Below are 20,619 nucleotides of genomic sequence, written 5' to 3'. Positions count from 1 at the left end.
GGTGTCAAGGGCACTTTATCTTGCTTCCTTGCATTGTTTTTGCAGAGATGTGTCAGGCGGGCTGACTGGGCATCGCTTTTGGAGCCCAGCGTGAATGTGTGTGAGGTTTGTATAAAACTGCAGATGCAGAATAGCAGTGGACACTGGGGAGCTGAAGGGGGCGCTGTCCACAACTGGAGGGTCGTAGAAACATCTTTAGCTTGTGCTTTAGTGTGTGTGTGAGGGCATAACTTAAACATCTAAAATGAAGGGCTACATTGCCTGGTTTAACAGTATGTTCTGGCTGACTGTATGGGAATAAAAGAAAACAAAGAGATCCTGAAGAGGAAGTAGAGAGAGTAAACCTACTGTACTGTATATTGACTATTTAAGATAAGTAAAGGTAAAAACCAAAACAAAAAAAACTTTATTTTCACCCCATGTCTGTTTGCTTTGGTTTCTGCCTCTACTGCGGATGCTGTCTTAAGTGGAGGTCTGCACTGTGAGAGCTGAAAGAATCAGAGGAAGTTGTCAGTGTAATGCAGACTGAGTGAGGTTTTCCTGTGGGAGTCATGTGGCCAGAGCCTGAATTACTCTACAGATTTACTATTCAAGTAAATATTTTACAATGTACGAGTATTAAATCAAAAGATTATCTATCTATCTATCTATCTATCTATCTATCTATCTATCTATCTATCTATCTATCTATCTATCTATCTATCTATCTATCTATCTATCTATCTATCTATCTATCTATCTATCTATCAAATTCGAAATTGCTTTATTGGCATGACTGTAAATACAATATTGCCAAAGCTTTGAATACATAGAATAATAATAATAAAAAAATCAAAATAATAGACGAAAATATTATAACTTAATGTAAATTTAATGAACAGTATCTATCTATCTATCTATCTATCTATCTATCTATCTATCTATCTATCTATCTATCTATCTATCTATCTATCTATCTATCTATCTATCTATCTATCTATCTATCTATCTATCTATCTATCTATCTATCTATCTATCTACCTAAGAAGTCACTTTTAGGTGACTGTATTGCTGAGTTTGCATAAAATGTTGTGCCCTAGTAATCCCTCTTCATTCACAATACTCAGTTTATAAAACCACTTTACCTCAATACCTTTTAATAACAACACGGCACATCCAAAGTGGAACATCCCAGATGATGCTCTGCTCTCTCTCTCATGTTCCCACCCCTGGAGAAATGCGATGGAAATGTCCAGGCAGTCAGACAGACATGTCACTGCTGTGCTGTGGGAAAGAGGGAGCAGAGTAGAGCTCATCTCATCTCCTCCTGCTGCCATTGCAGTGAGTCTCTCTCTCTGCTGCACACACACACACACACAGGGCTAAAGCACGACATCCCGCCCTCTGCCTCCCCGCAGGTGGACCAACACACCTCCGAACGGATATTACACATCAGGAATGCTATGAATACACCCGATTCTTGCGGGATAGACGTGTTTCAGAGATTTTGTGAAATGTATTCGCTTCATCAGCAATAAGAGGAGATCACTGGCGGTACATGGCGAACTTTGGGCTCATCTGACATGTTGCTGCTCATCCTTATAAGAGACCACAACACACTTTAGCCCGACACACGGGCCGGAGGGGAAGAAAACACGGATTTTATCTCTCCCAGGCTGATCAAGCCCTCATAACCCTGTTTTTTATTTATTTCTTTGAGGCGACAACATTTAGCCTCAACTTGCTTCAGCGCGAGCGGCTAAAGGAACAAAATGTCTGCCCGGGCTTCCTCTAATAAGGTTTGTTAACATTTAACGTTTCTGATACCATGTCAGCAGTTGTTAAGAGCTGAAATATGAAATATAATAGAACCAGAGCTTAAATGTGTGTGTTATCGATGCATGAGGTCATAAATGTGGGCGCGCGTTTAGCCTCAGCTAACGGAGATTCCTCAACTTATGCTAACACGCTAACGCTAGCTGATCTGTGCGGTAGTTTTACAGCTTTAATTTAACACTTGGCGCTTCAGTTTTCTACGTAACCTTTGTTGTTTAAATATCAATACTCTAGTTTTGTTATTTAACGTTTGTGTCGCGTTTGTTTGTGTGATAGTAAGGCAAATATGCTGTTAAGTGCTTAGCTGAAGTGGTTTCAAAGTCTGTCGGTTTCATGAAGCTTTTAAATGTTGCATTTTAACGTTTTTAAATATTATAATATAATGCACATTTTGTCTGTCATCTCAGCTTTCAAACAAACAGGTTGACAAAGCACTGTATTGACAGTGTCACAAGTGATATAACATATGACAGAGAAGGGGAAGTGCTTATGTGAAATCTCTTTTAAGCTGTTATAAAAATGTGTTATGTAAAATTTCTCTGTATTTCAGGATTTAAATGAGTATTTTATAGCTGTTAATAAGTAGCCTATGTGTGTGAGAGCTGACATTCATAGATGGTTTATGTACACTGATGACAGGAATGATAAATATGAAACTCCTCTGCTGCGGTTGTTGGAAGGATGTGTTTGCTTGAGTTTGAACTTTAAGTTAACTCTTCTCCATTGATTTAAAGCCCATGGAAACTTTAGGACGTGAAATGTAAATGATATCAGCTGTCACACGATACAGTTTCTGTTGGGCGGGTCTTTCCGTTGACACCTGTTGAAGCCCCGCCCACAACAGGTGAGCTTCATGAAACAGGTGGAACATCTCAGGAATGTGACTCTTCTCGCTGTCATGAGTCATGGGTCGCTTTGCTGTCAAGGGATGTTTGGGTAAGCCGAGGAACATTTAACCTGTTTGACCGGATCATCCGACAGAGCATGATTTACTTGAGTTGCTTTCATGATGTTGTTTTAGGCTACACGAGTTATGATTTGACATAGCTTTCTTGTTCGTCATTTATTAATGGTAAGTTTTACCATAGTGTAGATGGCAAAAAATGTTTTTTACACACATGCCAAATTTGCCAATACTGGTCCACCGTTATGTGCCATTATTGATATGAATTAGAGATACATACAATTTTATAATATATTGTATTTTATATGATATGATCAAATAGGTGCATATATACAGTGTATTTAATCTGATCAAAAGGGTGTGTTTTATCTATTGACTGCCCATAGATTTTGGAATTGTCACTTGGTGGATTGCCATTTAAACTATCAGCACAGTTATAGGCTGATTATGTTCATCTCAGAATAGCCAAATATTAGCATATTAATTGACCTGTGCGATATATCGATCTCTCAATACCTGCCAAATTCAAGTTGGCTCTACCAGGCCTTAAGGCCCTGATATTCTTCAAATCAAAACCAAAGAACGAACTAATGTGAAAATCAAAAATCAGGCCAAAACGAAGTTCTTTTGGAGTTAGTTTGGGGAGTTTGAAACAGCTTGCCAAAAGTGAACGGTTTTTGGTGTTTTAAGCCCCCAACGGCGCCTTCCAGGCAGTGAGGGGATGGGTAGGTTTAAGGTTGAGGTAGGGTTAGCTGCCTCTAAGGAGCTTAAAACACCATCGAGCAAAGTGAACTTTCCGGAAAAGTTCGATACGGCTGCTAAACACCTTCGTAATGCTATTGGTCCATATTCATCTTCATGTTCATTTACTATCAAGCCTTAAATGTCATACTATCCATAAAACTGTATTTGGCATGATTACATTTAAATACATTTTTGTTGTCTGACCTTAAATTGAAAATGTAGCTGGTTTCCCCCATTTTCCTAACTAAAAATCTAATTTCCCACAGACTTTAAAGTCATTTTTAGCTCCATTAAAGTCACTGAGCTCTTGTTTCGTAAATTTTGTTTGATATTCTTTTTGCTCACTTAAAGTAATAGTTCACTTAATAAAATAAAAATTCTGTTGTTTCAAACCTGTATGAATTTCTTTCTTCTGCTGAACACAAAAGATGATTTTTTGACGAATGTCGGTAACCAGACAGTTGGTGGACCCTTACATGGTTAATGACATTCTTCAAAATGTCATCTTTTGTGTTCAGCAGAAGATAGAAATTCATACAGGTTTGGAGCAACTTGAGGGCGAGTAAATGATGACAGAATTTTCATTTTTAAGCGAACTATTCCTTTAAGCAAGAATCAGACTATCGTTCTTGTGTTTGAATTAAATTGACTTATATTGCAGTACCTAAAAAAAGTAACTTGTCCATTATTCCCTTGCCAAAGGCGATGTTTATGCATATTGGTGCATGGCGAGTGTTAATTTTTGACTGTGGTTGTAAGACTTGTTTTGTTGGTTAATAACAGCACTTATTTGTGGACAAAACAGATACGGGGCAAAGGGATTGTGCTTTAGTTTGCATTGTAATACTTATCCCTCTCATAGTCTGTGACTTTGGGCCGGTTGCAGTGTTGCCAAGTCGGTTTTCCCGCAGAATTATGCAACATTTAAACTGTTGCTGCGGGTTATTTGTTTAGTTCATGGGTTTAAGCGACACCCCCACCCCCACCGGAACGTGATTTTTACCCCATCCTCAGGCCGAAACGCAATTTTTTTTTAAATGAGCAATTCGGCTGATTTTGTTGTGCAGACCTGGCAACCCTACCGGGTAGTTTCACTGGTCAAGTCTACCCTGTAATCCTGTTGGTCTAATCTCTTCATGAGATCAAAGGCAGAACCACAACATGATTTCCCGTCTAGCCTGAATGGAGGATTTTGTTTGTGCCTCGCTCTGTGCCCTTTCTTGGTAAAAACACTGGCCGTAGTCTCCGGCCCTACATTACAACTGAAATGAAGCTTTAGATGTAGACTTGTTAGGGTAATGCAATTTGGCAGGCAGAAGCCTGGACACTGACTCGCTCAAGGTAGCTCAGCTGGCTGAACGCTAGACAACTTTACTGTGCCCCTGATTTCTGTCTTCGATAATAATCTGTTTTGAGGAAAATAAATCCACTCCCTTCCGTCATTATAATAATTAAAGCCAATTTAATCTTTGTTTAATGTATACAGCTCTTTCGGCTGTTTATTTTCCAAATGCCATGGAGTTTTTACTTGGGTGGCTTAAAAGTTTTGGGTTTGGGTCGTAATAAAATCACTTGGGTTCCCATATAAGGACTTTGTCGGAAAGAAAAAGTGTACTTCTTTCGACCAATATTTAATTAACTAGCCTACAGTACTATATTTTTACTATAATAATATTTATTTACAAATGTTTTCCATATTATTTTAATTTATTTTGGCAATTATATTTGTATTATTAATTCATTCATTCATTTTGAATAAATAAAACATTTAAATTTTTAATAATAGTATTGCTTTTTTCCAAGTTTAAAATGTTTTTAAATGAATAATAAATTATTAGGATTACTACAAATATTTTTTTCCATATCGTTTAATTTATTTTGACTTTAGTACTGTGTAATATAAACATCAACTTGATTGGTATATCTAGTTTGAAAAATAATATTAATATTTTCTTAAAAAGAGATTACCATTGTTCCATGTCCAAAACACATGGTAATGCCATAATATTTATTAGTGATCTTGCTTTATTTCTTTATTTTCTTGGGAAGGTTCTCAAAAGCTCATAGTGTGCTAAAGAGAAAGATGAAATGTCTCCAGAACTGTATTTAACTCCCGTTTAAGCTGTTTGTTTGTTAGTTAGTGTTTTTATCGTAAGTGCTTTAGCTACAGTGTGAGTTTCGGGAGTTGGCATGGTGATTTCTCCCTCCAGCTCCCTTCAGTCGTTTGTTTAATCTTGTAAAAGAATGCGAGAGCCGTCCTTCACAGTGGCGGTGGGCAAATCCAGGACTTAGCCGAGGATACAGACAGAAATGACTCCCTAACAAAGTTTCCCGAACACACCCTGTCTACCATTGGTCAACAAACATATAGTCCCGCCCCAAACTCATGCCATTGGCTGAGACACAATTTACACACTTCAGCTTTAACAATAGCAAATTAGTCATACACACAATTTCCTGAATTTAAATGAACAGACAATATTCACTTTGAATTCACTATAGGCCTAGAGCTTCTTTCTGTTAATCGGCCAATCAGAAACTAGAGCTCAATTAATCGTTAAAAGATCGCAACCTTGATTCAAACACCCACACAATTGTATTCCTGAATGACAGCGAATCAGCTATGTCTATTAAACCTTTGACAACGATCACAGCGAACATTCAGATCTGCGCTGATCTTTTAAACCACACAGTATTGTTATTTCTGTCTTACAATAATTCATATTATCACAGAAGTACTGGGATAAAAGTTTATAGTTTGGATATTGGCTAAACACTGATGTCTATGCTAGCAATCAAAATAGAGGAAATTAGCTTTTGAAAATAACTTGACGCTTTAAATAAAGATTGAACCAATTACATCGTTACACCAGTAGATGGCGACAAGTGACTTCAAATGTATTTGTCATTGAATCATTCTTTCAAGAGATTCGTTCAAAAATGCGGATTAATCCAGTTATCAAACAAGTATTTATGAGCGAGTCATTGAATCATTCATTCAATTCAAATAATTCAAATTAATTAAATATTTTTTATATGAATACTGCAGCAATTAACAATTTTTCAGAACCTCTAGTAAAATACAGGTTATTTGGTTTAGTTGTTTATTCAGACTTGGAGAGAGTCGTGATCTCTAAAAAAAAAAAAAAAAAAAAAGTGATTCTCAATTTATCCAGAATAGGTCAATGCAGATTATCTCAGAATCACAAATTAATCTTTCAGTCGTTTAATTGAGAAAATTTGTGTTTTCATTAGGTTGTCGAGTGTTTCTGGTGTGTTTGTGGTGTTTAGCTTGAGTGTGTGTCCTCGTTGTCCTGTATAATGATGCATTTGATACATGAGATTGAGGGGATCAAGGACAAAGATACAGGCCAGGGCCCTGTCTCTCTCTCTCTCTCTCTCTCTCTCTCTCTCTCTCTCTCTCTCTCTCTCTCTCTCTCTCTCTTTCTCTTTCTCTTTCTCTTTCTCTTTCTCTTTCTCTCTCTCTCTCTCTCTCTCTCTCTCTCTCTCTCTCTCTCTCTCTCTCTCTCTCTCTCTCTCTCTCTCTCTCGTAGGGTCTCTTCTGTGTCAGGTGACCTGCTATTCTGTGAATCTTGGCCCTGTATTCTCTCTCGTGGATCAAGGGATTATTTTGCGCTTGTGGGTTAGACACTGACCCAGTACTTCTGCGTGTAAGAATGCGGTCCACGTGAGACACACAGGGCAGTTTTTTATCATAGTGAACGTAACGGTCATGAGCGGGATATCACTAGCACTGCATTGCCGTTTAGTATTACAATGCTAGTTGTTTAAATGTTGAGTTGAAAACAGTGTTTGATGAATAAATAAGTCTTTTAGCCAGAATAGAGATGTTAAGATGAAAATGCTACCCTGGGATGCATTCTTGCATTCCGTCTACACTTAATAACAAATAATCAGCGTCTCGCAGCATGAATTTTCCATTTAAGACTGTGTGTGAATTAAAACTACTTCAGCTTTTGCTATACAGAGCATCGTGTTAATTTTAAAGGTGTGATAACATGGATTTTGTAGTTTTAATATGTTCCTTGAGGTTCTCTTATAACATTAATAAAGTTTTTTGTACACACACAAAAAACGTATATATATGACGATTATTTTAAACCCTCATTCTGAGCCTCTGTCTGAAATGATCAGTTTTTAATCGGCGGCTCCTTTAAAGGTCCCGTTCTTCGTGATCCCATGTTTCAAACTTTAGTTAGTGTGTAATGTTGCTGTTAGAGCATAAATAATATCTGTAAAATTATAAAGCTCAAAGTTCAATGCCAAGCGAGATATTTTATTTAACAGAAGTTGACTACATCGAACGGCCCGTTTGGACTACATCCCTCTACTTCCTGCTTTAATGACGTCACTAGAACCGTTTTTTGACTAACCTCCGCCCACACAGGAATGCTCCCTCAACTCTACCGAAATTCGTTTATGTACTTGCGCACTTCTTATAACTTACTGTGTTTACTCAGCTCTTACGGTGATTTTCTGAAGTAAAACTGACGCTTCATCTTTTGTGTGATGTACAATAAACTTTATTAAACTCATCAGTATATGTTTGATCATCATTCAGACAGCAGACTTGTAGGCTATTAATAAATAATGGATACATACAAGCAGATGACAAATACTTTATAATAACCGTAATTAAACTACTAAACTATACCTGTTCCATATCCATACAGCACTCTGACTCTGTAGGCATTATTGTCCGACTCGAAATGAACACCGTTACTGAGAGTTTCTGATATTATCATCATTCCGTGAGATGAAATTGTCCTGAGAGACTGAGCGCGAGCTCATGAAGCTCCGCCCCCTGTGCCGGCAGCAGCAGCTCATTTGCATTTAAAGGGCACACACTAAAACAGCGCGTTTTTCTGAGCTCCAAAAAATGACAATTTAAACATGCTGTAAAAAATGATCTGTTGGGTATTTTGAGCTGAAACTTCACATACACACTCTGGGGACATCAGAGACTTATTTGACATCTTGTGAAAAGGGGCATAATACGGGACCTTTAAGGCTTGTCAGTAATCGTCCACTGTTATTGGCTAACGTCATTGCATTGGAAACTGTATCGACACCCATTCGCTTTGGCTCGCGAGTAAGTGTTTGGAAAACATTATCAATATAAAACTGTCAAAACCAACTCTCGGTTTTCCACTTGTTTAAAATAAAACGACTTGATTGTATGTTGATAGTGTGTCTTAACGTAATACAAGATATAAGTCTTTAAAATATGTTGCCACTAGAATTTACCAATGAAAACGCTGTTCACCGTTTCCATTGAGTGTTTTCAGTTTCAGAAGACTAAAACGGTACTTTCTCTCGAGCACAATATCATAACATTTCCACTCCAGCCAGATATAGATGTGCTGAGACGCCACATTTAAAATAGCGCTGTCAGAACGTAGAGACTTAAACTGATTTTGCTAAACTGAGTTTTATTGCGACTGAGTGTGTTTGAAAGAAGTGACCGTGCGTGACGGCGTGGAGCACTTGGCATCGCTTCACAGTTGATGTCCCCCGAACTTTTCGAAATCACTGTTTTGTTTAGCGTTAAACGTGAAGGAAGCTGTGCGGTGTGCTTTTGAAAGCATGTGAACAGTAGTGGGGGCAAATCTTGGTTGATGATTCTGGCTGCAGTCTCAGTCCAATGATCTTTCTGCCTTCAGCTCTTTGGCCGTCAGCTGCCAGTGCCAAAGCCTTTAATCTAGATCCAGTCGTCTAGATTCAATAAAACTCTGTCCATGTGGGACTGTAAAGTTTGAGCATTTTACTCACATCTCATTCCTGAAGTTTGTGAATAAAAACATCTTGAATTGAACAAAGCAATTGATTGAATGAAGGATTTTGTTTGTGAATTAACAGTGAACAAACCATCTCGTTTTTGAAACAATTGAACAGACATATCATTCATGAATGAACAAATCATGTTGTTCATGGACAAGCTGAACTGATTCTTGAATGAACTGGGACGTCCTGTTTGTGAGCAAATAAGGCATATATCGATTGAACAAAGCATCTCATTTGTGAAACGACAATCAACTAATTTTGTTGGTGAACAAACTAAATGAATTGGTACATCTTGTTTATGAATGAACTGAACAAACGAAGCATCTTGTTCTTAGACAAACTGAACAGTTGAAGCAGCTTGTTTGTAAATGAACTGAACGAATGAGGCGTCTCGTTCTTGAATGAACTGACACGTCTTGTTTGTGAATGAATTAAATGAACTAATAATCTCACTTGTGAAACCAAATGAACAAAGCATTTTGTTTGTGAACTACCGGAATAAATCAGCACGTCTTGCTCACGAATGAAGAGAACGAACAAAGTATCTTGTTCTTGGACAAACTAAACAAACGTAGCAGCTTGTTTGTGAACAAACTAAGCGAATGAGGAATCTCATTCTTGGATGAAATGAGAACTGAACAAATCAATACATCTTGCTCTTAAACTAAACAAAGCGTCTTGTTCTTGGACAAATTGAGCGAGCAAAGCATCTCGTTCATGAAACAACTGAACAGACTGGGACAACTCACTCATAAATGAACTGAACGAACGCTTGTGAAATAATCGATTGAACAAAGCGTCTCATTGAATCAACTAATCATATTATTGGTGAATTCAAAAATGAACTGAACAAATGAAGCGTCTTGTTCATATGCGAACTGAAAGACTTTGTGAACTAACTAACTCAGAATGAATCTGAACAAATCATTTTGGTGAGTAGATTCAAAGGATAAGTCACTTAAATTTCTTTATTAGTATAAATCATTTTTCTCAAGTAAGTAATTTTTCTCAGCTTTGCCTGTCCCCTTATAAATGTAAACTTGGAGGCATAAGTGTTCCTATGAAAAATAATAAAGTAAGTGTAGAGTCCTGAAGCAAAAACGATCCCAAACATCAAAGGTTGTGATTTCAAATCATCCTGAATGCCGAGAGGCGACAGTCAGAAACTGCCTTTTGTTTCACTCTCGTCCCTCTCATTCTGAAACCAACTTGCGTAACAAAAGGAAAGTTGACGCATGTCATTTTGCCCAAGCACAATGCAACGTTTAGTGTAGTCGGATTACATAAGGGTGTGTTCCGTAGTAATTTTGTGTGTTTGTATAACTGTGGCATCCTCTCCTTTTATAGTGGCGGGATGAGGGTTCAAAGGTCAGCCGTGACACCAGGGTTAATGAGGCCTTGTTTTCCTGCTGTCTGGTGTAGTATTTCTCACCACGGTATCACCTGGACGTGAGCCAGATGCTGTAATGCAAACAGTGAAACACACACAGACACGGTGAGAGTGCAAGGATACCTGACATACCTGATCGTAGCCATTGATTCGTTCTTGTGCGCTGTCAAACTGGTTTCGGCAAAACATGTTGTGTGGATGTAGTGATACGGGCCGAGGCCATCTAGTTTCTTTTTAGGGTCATAGTTACTTTCATTTAGGGTCCAATTCTCACTATGAACTACGACTTTTGCCTCAATAAACTCCTACTGCTTATTAATAGTAGTTAGTAAGGTTATTAAGTTTAGGTATATTGGGAAGGATTAAGGGATGTAGAATATGGTCTTGAAGAATAAGGCATTAATATCAGCCAATATCTTAGTAATAATAAGTATTTTAATAATCAACTAGTTAATAGTTAGGACCCTAAACTAAAGTGTTAATTTTTTGGGGGATTTCTTTGGCTCAAACATTCACTCTTAATTGGTGGTGAGAAATGTTTAATAGTTATTTGGTGTTTATCTGTTCATTTTCCTTCCAATAATCTCTTGGAGTTTTGAATATGCAAAACTGCATGTTTTAAGAGATTTTTGGTAACCTTTTACAATAAAGTTCAATACATTGCCATTAGTTAATTCATTAGGTATCATGAACTAACAATGAAAAAAAAAAAAAGTAACTGCATTTATTTATCTAGTTAAATGGTAATTTAGTTTCTAAATATATACAAAGGTTTTGGGGTCGTTGAGATTTTTGTTGTTGTTGAAAAATTCATACTTTTATTCAGCAAGGTTGCATTAAATTGATCAAAAGTTACAGTGAAGATATAATGTTACAAAAGATTTGTTTCAAATAAATGCTGTACTTTTGAACTTTGTATTCATCGAAGATTCCTGAAAAAATGTATCACAATTTCCACAAAAAATATGAAGCAGCAACAACCGTTTTCAACATTGATGATAATAATTAGAAATGTTTCCAGAACAGCAAATTATCCCTGATTTCTGAAGGATCATGTGACACTGAAGAATGGAGTAATGATGCTGAAAATTCAGCTTTGATCACAGGAATAAATTACATTTTAAGATATATTCAAATAGAAAACAGTTATTTCAAGTTGTAATATTATTGTTGTTTTTTTTACTGTATTTTTGATTTTAAAAAATGCAGCCTTGGTGAGCAAAAGAGAAGAGTTCTGCACTCACTTAAAGTAACACTCATATAGTTTGCAATAATCTTTAAAAAATCTTTCGTACTGTACATTATAATGTTGTGATGCCCAAATTGACTTGTAGCATTTAAAATTATTGATTTCATTTTGTAGTGGTTTTATTTTGACAAATTAGCATAGACTTTTATTGTCAGTATAGGTTGTCAGCCATTGCATTAAAGTAATTATCTGCTTATAAGTATTGGAGAGAATTTAAATGTTCAAATCAACCCGTTATGCGATACAACCGGGGGAGTTGACGGAAAGCGCTCAGACACTTATTAGTCTCTGGAAAGCTTATGTTCATTGACTGAATACAGACTTGGCTGCTTACAGATGAACAGGCTCGTTTTCGTTTGGCCAATTTAATTTCGCCTCTGTCAATTTTTAGACGCAGCGTCCCGAGATGCGCCTATTTATACGACTCGAGTAGAAGCGCACAATTATTCTGCTTCCCTAAATGAGGCCATTTTTTTACTCTTTGGGATTCATTAAAATAGCATTTCAGCTGTAAATGGTCCCAAATATGTGCATGTATGACATGTTTTAATTGCATGCTTTTCATTACAGGCTGTTAGCATGAGTTGGTCTGTCGGTTGAAAGCACAACTGTGATCAGTCGAGTGTCCTTGTTAGTCTTCTGCATTGATTTCCCGAGATGAGAGCCTGATATCCATATCTCACTGGAGCCGACCCTCCTGCTTTTGTTCACCATGGGAGAAGGTGTGTGTTTGTAGGGGGGGTCCAGCGTCCGGGACAACTGTTATCAGAGCGTTCCCGGCGCTCTCCGGGCTCCGTGGAGGTCTCTGATAACTCCCAGCATGCACTCTGGTGTAGTAGGCTGGATTTAGAGTCACAGTCTCATCTAATAGCTCTGATTATTGATGCGGTGAAAGGATTTGTTGCCTTCTGAGTGTCCGCTGATAAATTTTAATGGGCTGCACTGATGTTGGATATTTTTACTTTACAACTATTTCCACATTATTACTGATAACCGAGGCAATGAATGATACTGTAAATCTTAACTATTTTCCCGCCAGCGGTTAAAAAAAACCCAATGCCAGCCAGTGTCAGCATTTTGGATTATTTTCACGGCCACCAGAGTATTTTGTTGTATGGATATCTGAACATGTAAAAGGCCTATATCAAAAGAAAAGACAGACCCTCTGCTTTTTAACGGTTTTATTCGAGCTTCATGTTTTCTTTTCTTTTTATCAATGTAGGAAAGTTTCATAAAGCAGCATTTTAAACAAAAATAAGTGTTTTTTCGAAGAGTACAACATAAGCAATGCTTTGATCGCTTGTTTTATCAGGAGATTGAATACTCTTTCAGAAGATGCGTAATAGCGCCCCCTACCGTATAACAGTGAAAACACGGAAAGCCGGAAAATTCCATCAATGGCAGGGAAAGAGTTAATATTTAAATAATTTCTATTGATCATTAGCTTTATATAGTTTTAGTACCTGGTATAGAAAGAGAACTGAATGAAACACTGTTGAATTGGGGGGAAAGCCCTCTTAATGTCTTTTTGTAATTATTTTTTTTAATTTCTCTAGTTATTTACCAATAACTGAATATCTTTTGAAACCAAAAGAGAGTTGAATATAGTAGAAAAGTATATCATTACCATACAAATATTGTCTGTGTTCATTTTAGCCTATATATTAATTTTTTATACATTATATTAATTTACATATGTATTGGTTTTGGCAGATAGCTAAAAAAAAAATAGTTCATTGTTAGTTCATGATGCCTAATGATTTTTTAGATTTGTTATCCGTCTAAGTGTTCATACTTATTTTCCGCTTAAAGTTATTTAATCGTTTAATTTGTTTCTGCCTATTTTAAATCTAACATACAAACCATTATTTTAGTATTATTTAGTTTAGTTTGCTTTTCTTTTATTTAACATTAAAGCGATTTCATCGTCGATTTCATCATCCATTTATCAGTTGTCATCTATTATTATAAATTTGGTATTGGTATTGACTAGAATTTCAATATTGATGCATCCATGGAATAAAAACATAATATAAATGTATAATATCGGCCAATGACAATTAACCAAAAAAAAAAATCCATTGATTTGTGGTTGTGTAATTTTTAGCCTGTGGCATCTTTGTTGTTTAACAGTTTGTGAATATCTGCTGCTGTCTTTGTCGCCTGCGAGTCAAAGCATATGATTCTATTAAGAGAGTGATTTAAAGTTAGCCGTGTCACAATGGAAGTGAGTAATCCCTGACGTGATCCTTCAGGCACAAGTGTGACGTTGCCGGTGGTCTGGCCATCATCAAAGATTCCCCGTCCTCCCCTCTGATACCAGCTGAGAACCTAAAATGACATGCCTGCAGATAACGTCCCCTGCATGAGATCCGGCACACTTCAGGTGCATCAGTCTTAAAGGGAGAGTTCACACAAAAATGTCACTTAATTTTGTTCCAAACACAAACGAATGTCTTTCCATGCACTTTTCCCATAGTGGACACAGCTTATAAATAATGTCCTTGAGAAATCATCCTTTACCATCACTTAAACATTGTTCCTTTTGTCCTTGCATGCTTCTCACAGCTTTCTTTTTGTTAGTCATTTTTGGGCTTGGCTTGAATAATTTGGCCTTGGTTTGAATAATAAGTTGAGTGCATATTTTTACATACGTAGAATATAGAAATCCACACACATGCATGTTTTCTCTAACCTATGTGAATGTCACTGGAGGAGGTCATTGAATGGAAATGAACCACAGCATCCATCCATCCATATGTGTCCCCTCGCTCCCGCTGAAATCGGAGCCCTAATCATTACCTATGGGCTCTTTATAATACTGTAGAGTCAGCAGCCTTGAGCTATTTATAGCCTTTTCGATACAGTGGAGTCGCTTCACTGCTGTCACGTTTATTCATCTTCTTTTCGTCGCCAAAGAAGTCCTTCAATGGATGTAGAAAATGTGGCCTTACATGTTGCCTTGGGGACAGTTCATACCAAAGTAACCTTAGTTTCCAGATTGTCAGAATTTGGATAGTTTGACTCTCTTGAGAAGACGGCTGCTTAGGGACGTTACCAAGATGGCCATCGAACGGCAAAGATCGGATCCTAACCTTTACTAATGCCTGATCAGAAGCATAGGATATTATTGTGATTGTCTTATTCTATCTAATTTAAAAGAGCATTTCTTTAAGCTAGTAAGCTAAGCTGTTAGCTAGACAGACATTTACTAGTGTCAATAGTGTAGCGATGTATGAAGCTCAGCTCACACAGAAGTCACTTTCATTGTTGGGGTAATACATTACAAGTAACGCAAGCTGTCAAAATTTCAAGTAACTAGTAAAGTAACTTAAATTTACAAGAAAATAACTGAGTTACTTATTCAAATAAGTAACGCAAGTTACTTTGTTTTCCCATGTATTGACTAGGCAGGCATTTTCTCATCTCACTTGCACAGACACAGATTCAGTATTCCTCAAAGTGAATAAAAATAGTGAAATACAAACTCTGAATATTACACAAGCATGCAGTAGTTAAATGATGAATTACACAAATATACTTCTAATCTCACTTTATTAACCAATGTCTTTGCTGCTGACCTTGAATGATCCAATTTAACCATACTAAAATGCAGAAATGACTTAATTATTATTTTTTTATTGCTGAAGAAAGTTTCTTCTCCTGCGTCCTATTCTTGTGCGATCCAGAATGGCATCACAGCTGAAAGGTTTGTTTGAGCCGTGGCCGTGAATTTGCATTTCCTTCAGCCTGAGGCCAATTAATTTCACTTTTGGTGTGAAAGGCCCTTAACACTTGCCAAAATCATAACTTTGTTTTATTTAAAAAAAGCAAGAAAGCCCAGTCCAGATGAGAAAAAGTAACTCTAAAGTAATGTAACGCTACTTTCCATAAAAAGTAACTTAGTAACACAATTTGTTACTTTTTAACGAAATATTGTAATGCATTACTTTTAAAAGTAACTTTCCCCAACACTTTCTGCTGGTTAGTGCGACGAATCCTCATGACCAACTTTTTAAATCGCAGCGAAATCTGCGAAAGTATTTCCTTTCAGCTAAATTCCCAATCGTGTGGATTCCAATTGAAATGACTGCATTCAGCCATGAAAATAGGGTATATGTCGAACGTCGCATTACGAAACAGGAAAACAGAACGCATCGCTTCCGGTTCAGGTCTTTTGTATGTGCTGCTTGCATTTTTTTACTGTTTTACTCAAGATAACTTAAAAGGAGCGAGCAAAGATGATCATAACCAATGTCCCTCGCATGTGAAGATCGATATTTAAAAGTAAAAAAAATAATAATCTTCACACTAACGTTTAGATATTTAAATAGAATAAAACGCCAATAACAAAGTGAGATAGGTAGGTTAGCTGATTACCTTAAAATTCCATAGATATCGGCGTCAGTTCATACGGCTGTTAACACTTTCTATGACAAGCGGATGCGATGAGACCAGGTTTCCGGTTTCGTCATGCGACGTTCGACATATACCCTATTAACCGAACGATGCCAGACATTAGCAAGGCTTTTTTTTTAAAAGCATCTCCTCAGAACAGTGTAATGTGGTAGTGTAGTCATTTTTCAGCATGTCTGCTATTCATTGCTCTTGTGTAGACATATTTGTCACAATGCTGCTGCCGAATGGTTTGGAAATGAGATGCAGTGAGCTGGCAGTATGGAGAAATCTGCCAAAACTCCGCTTATGTTCGCCAGGCTGTCTAGTCCTGTTACTGAACTGAGGAAGATGGCATTTCTTCCCTGACCGCAGTATGGCTCAAACATCACTGTGGAATCAAATGCAAATTTAATCAAATGTGCAAATATTTTTAATAAGTAACAAACATTTAGGACATAACGATGCTTTTGTTTTTGTGAAATGCTGACACAACCTGCATCCTACAAGCACAAAACTAGTTGGTTGGGCTTCAGATAACACTTATTCAGCAGAAAGACCCGTTTATTAACTGGTCACCTCTATTAGCACCTCATACTGAATTTAAAGAGCAGTAAATATGGTTGGTATGTAGCACATGACAGGTCTAGACGACCGTTTATATGTGAACTCTGGTCAGTGCACTATTTTTCTGCTTACTCTATTGATAGCAAAGTAATCCCATGTTTTAGCTGTGCTAAAGAGTGTGAGTGAGCGAGGAAAGGAAAACGTGCGTGGAATCTGCCGTTACTTCTGGCTTGTGCATTCCAGCCTGACAACCCGTCGGAGGAGCTACACATGCTGACTGCATGTCTAACATTTTAGGGAGGATTGAGTCTGGCATTTACACAGTGGGTTTCGAGTTGAATGGAGGAAGCTTAGGTGCAACTAAGGCATTCAAATGTAAATCTAATCATAAGTATTACAGTCTTGACTGTTACATAATATAAAACAGTTTTTGTACTGAGGCCAAACTTGTTTTGTTAAAGGGATAGTTAATCAAATTTTTTTTTTGTAATAAAATGGAAGTCAATGGGATTTGAAAATACTTCAATTTGTGAAATAGGCACCAGATTGACACTCTACCTCATAAATCCACACCAGTTAGCTCTGCGCACAGTGAAATTCCATTGTTTTGATTGACTTTGATTGTGATGCACTTTCATTGGATAGCCAAATTACTAATTATAATCATGTTTCTTAAGCATGTTACCTCAAAAGTGTATTTCCGCCTTAGCAGTGAGAGGAACTGATTGTATAATGAAGACGTCCAGCGTTGCATTTCTGTGCTCCGCTTCAGGAGTGGCATTTACCTGCAGGCTTCATAGCCGGTGGCGTACTAGTTTTGGAGCATTGTCCCGCCAGTGGCACAGAAAGGGTTAAGACCGATACAGCACTTTCTACTGCAGATGGATCTGTGCTCCTACTGAGCAGAGCAGTTCTACAGCGAAGCACTGCTGCAGCTCAGTACACACACTTACTCCCTTGAATGTTGCCAAGCCACGGGGATTTACAGCAGCGCACGTTTGGTGTGAAGTGAAGCAAGAGCTCGGCGAGAATAAAAGACGATTCGAGTGGAGTGGTGCAACTTTACTGGAAGTGCTGGAGTACTTTTTTAAAGCGCCTGAGCCGCTCAGCAAATCGATGCGGGTCGGTGGATGCGCCTCATCTCTTTTCCGAAGTGATTGGACAGTAACTTGCTGTTCACTACTGGCCACTGCTACATCGGGGCAGGGTTGGGACTCTCTCTTTTTGTTTGTACCTCTCTCTCCCTCCCTTCCCCCTCTCTCTGCACTATCTTCCTCCCTCCCCCGCCTCGTGCCGATTGAATCGGGGATCTTGGTGTGATCAAGCAGGATCAGTATGAGGGCTGGAGCTTTACCGGCATGCACACGGGTCTGCGGGACCCTGGTTTTGGAGAACACAAATGACTGAAGAAAGCTATGTTTCTGGTTCTTCTGAGGTGATCTAACTGCTGTAAGTAATGTTTACGCTCATTGGTTCTTGTTATTTTTGTGCTAACGGTGGATTTCTATCATAAGCAAGTAACTTGCATTTAAGTTAAACCAGATTTGGGTCTGAAATGCTGAGCACATTAGACCTTTGGCAGTGGTGCGTCTTAGTTTCTTAATACTTTGGCGGAGTACAACAAGTGCTCCAACAGTTGCGCAAATTGACGTTAGTGATTAGTTTTCGCTTAGCTGCAGTGATCGGTGTGCCTTTAGCGCTGTAAATCTGCAGCGGTGGTGACGTTGCTGTGGTGTGTATGTGCAGGATATCACTTCGTCCTCTGGGGACCACCCCCCCTTGCTGTGAGCTTTCCTGCTCCTCCGTTTGAATAGCGGGATCACATGCTCCTGGATTGGGGCTTTTAGCCATCGTCAGCACTTTGAGACACATCTTTCTCCATTTCTGAAGTCATCAGTCATCAGCTCCTACGTGTTGCAGTCTGATGCCAGATCCAAAGGTGCTGTGTGTGTGTGTTTAAGAGGGACATTTGGATGTTTTTCCACCCTCCTCATCTTCTTTTGGCTTCCAGTCAACATACGCAATGTTCTCTGGGAGCATTTGTTTTCACTGTCCAGTGCAGCTTCTTGCTGTGTCTGGCTCGGTTAACACTTAACCCCTGTCTGATCATACAATTTTCTATAGTAGTGCGGTAAAGGATGTTACCAATCACTAATTCTGACTTTAACAAGTTTTTAAATATAGTTTTCAGTGTAAAAAATATTTTTACATAAACTTTCATTCATAATACTATCTATCTATCTATCTATCTATCTATCTATCTATCTATCTATCTATCTATCTATCTATCTATCTATCTATCTATCTATCTATCTATCTATCTATCTATCTATCTATCTATCTATCTTAGGAGACTTGTTGACCTTGACACACAGTCATGAGGGTCTGCTGGGGTCCTCCTATATATAATTTCCTGTTTAATTTTTTTCCTGCCCAATGTATCTGCCTGTTGGTTGCAGTACATGATTATAATGTGATGATTCAAATATTCTTCATAACTGCTTCAGTTCATCCTTAAAAAAAAAAGAAAGAAAAAAAAACATTGTCAACCTACTGATGTTTTTTTTTACCCAAAAATTATTTTACATCTTGTCCATAATATAGAGTCCATCCCTCATTAGTTTCCCACAAGAACCAATGAGTTTTGTTCTAGTGTCGCACAAACACCTTTAAGTTTCTGCAACACCTTTGAGTTTCTGCAAGAACCAATAATCTAGAGCCATCCCTAGTTAGTTCTACAGTAGATGATGGCGAAAAGTAATGCAAAATCCTCAAAAAATAGTTGGAAATGAAGATACATAGACAAGGTTGACCAATAACAATAAAAAAGTTCGGTCCCACTTTATATTAAGTGGCTTTAAGTACTATGTACTTACATTGAAATTAATAATTAGATGCAATGTACTTATTGTGTAACTACATGTTCTTACATTGTACTTACATTTTAAAAATTCCTGCATGTATTTACAGCTGTAATTAATTTATGTAATTACATTTGTAATTACACAGTTGACCCTTCCCTTACACCTTAAACCTACCCAGTCCACCTCACCTGTCCCTACCTTACCCGTATCACACCTCAATAGCAGCAAAAGTGTTTTACAATACAACATGAACACATGTAAGTTTTTGATGCAAGTTTAACGCCACTTAATATAAAGTGGGACCAAAAGTTCGAATATCAGCTGATACATATGTTTTCTAAGTATTGTGCATCCTTACATTTCTTATGTCATGATTTCTTCTTGTAGTCCACAGAGAAACATATGTACCGGTAATGTCTCCACAAGTTTGTGAATCAAACTTTTTTAGTGTCCAACATAGTATCTAATTTGGTTACAGTGTGGCACCTCTATTCAGGATCATCTCAGACCTGCACATACACTCACACATCTTCATAAAAATGGCACTTGTCGACACTATGAATTCAGCTGCGTGTCTCGTATCAGCACGCCACCGCCACGGTCTCCCCTGAACGTCATCTTCATGTCGTCCGCATCACAGCCCCACTAGTTTCCTGCATCTGAACCCAACGGCAACAACGAGAGAGCTATTTTTAGTCCCTCCGTTTCGCTCTCTCGATTTCACTCTCCTGTGGTGAGGGATAATGTGCTGCATATCCAGATTTAAAAAGACACTGAATCCCTGCCTCTCAGTTCACACTAGCATAGTAATGACTGTTAGCAGTTAAGACGAGCTTGACACTTACTATTCGCAATGCCCCAGTCACGGATTACAAAGAGGCGACTT

General features: G+C 37.8%; 1 protein-coding gene across 15 annotated transcripts in view; it reads left to right on the top strand.

The window, feature by feature from the left end:
- The first annotated feature begins 1,294 nt into the window (after positions 1-1,294).
- tjp1b (tight junction protein 1b) overlaps positions 1,295-20,619 on the top strand; it is a 63,116-nt gene continuing 43,791 nt past the window's right edge. For 13 of the 15 annotated variants that reach the window (XM_081356552.1, XM_081356555.1, XM_081356554.1 and 10 more), the window contains exon 1: positions 1,295-1,778. In XM_081356552.1, the coding sequence (XP_081212678.1) occupies positions 1,752-1,778 (27 nt within the window). In that variant the 5' untranslated portion in view covers positions 1,295-1,751. Of the gene's footprint in view, positions 1,779-15,557; positions 15,617-17,979; positions 18,319-20,619 lie in introns of those variants that run through there. The other 2 variants (XM_081356560.1, XM_081356559.1) reach the window with 2 other exon arrangements.

This window comes from Scardinius erythrophthalmus, assembly GCF_964197995.2.
Source record: "Scardinius erythrophthalmus genome assembly, chromosome: 24".
NCBI lineage: Eukaryota > Metazoa > Chordata > Actinopteri > Cypriniformes > Leuciscidae > Scardinius > Scardinius erythrophthalmus.
Note: the sequence above shows the minus strand (reverse complement) of the source record. Positions and strands in the feature narration are given on the sequence as shown.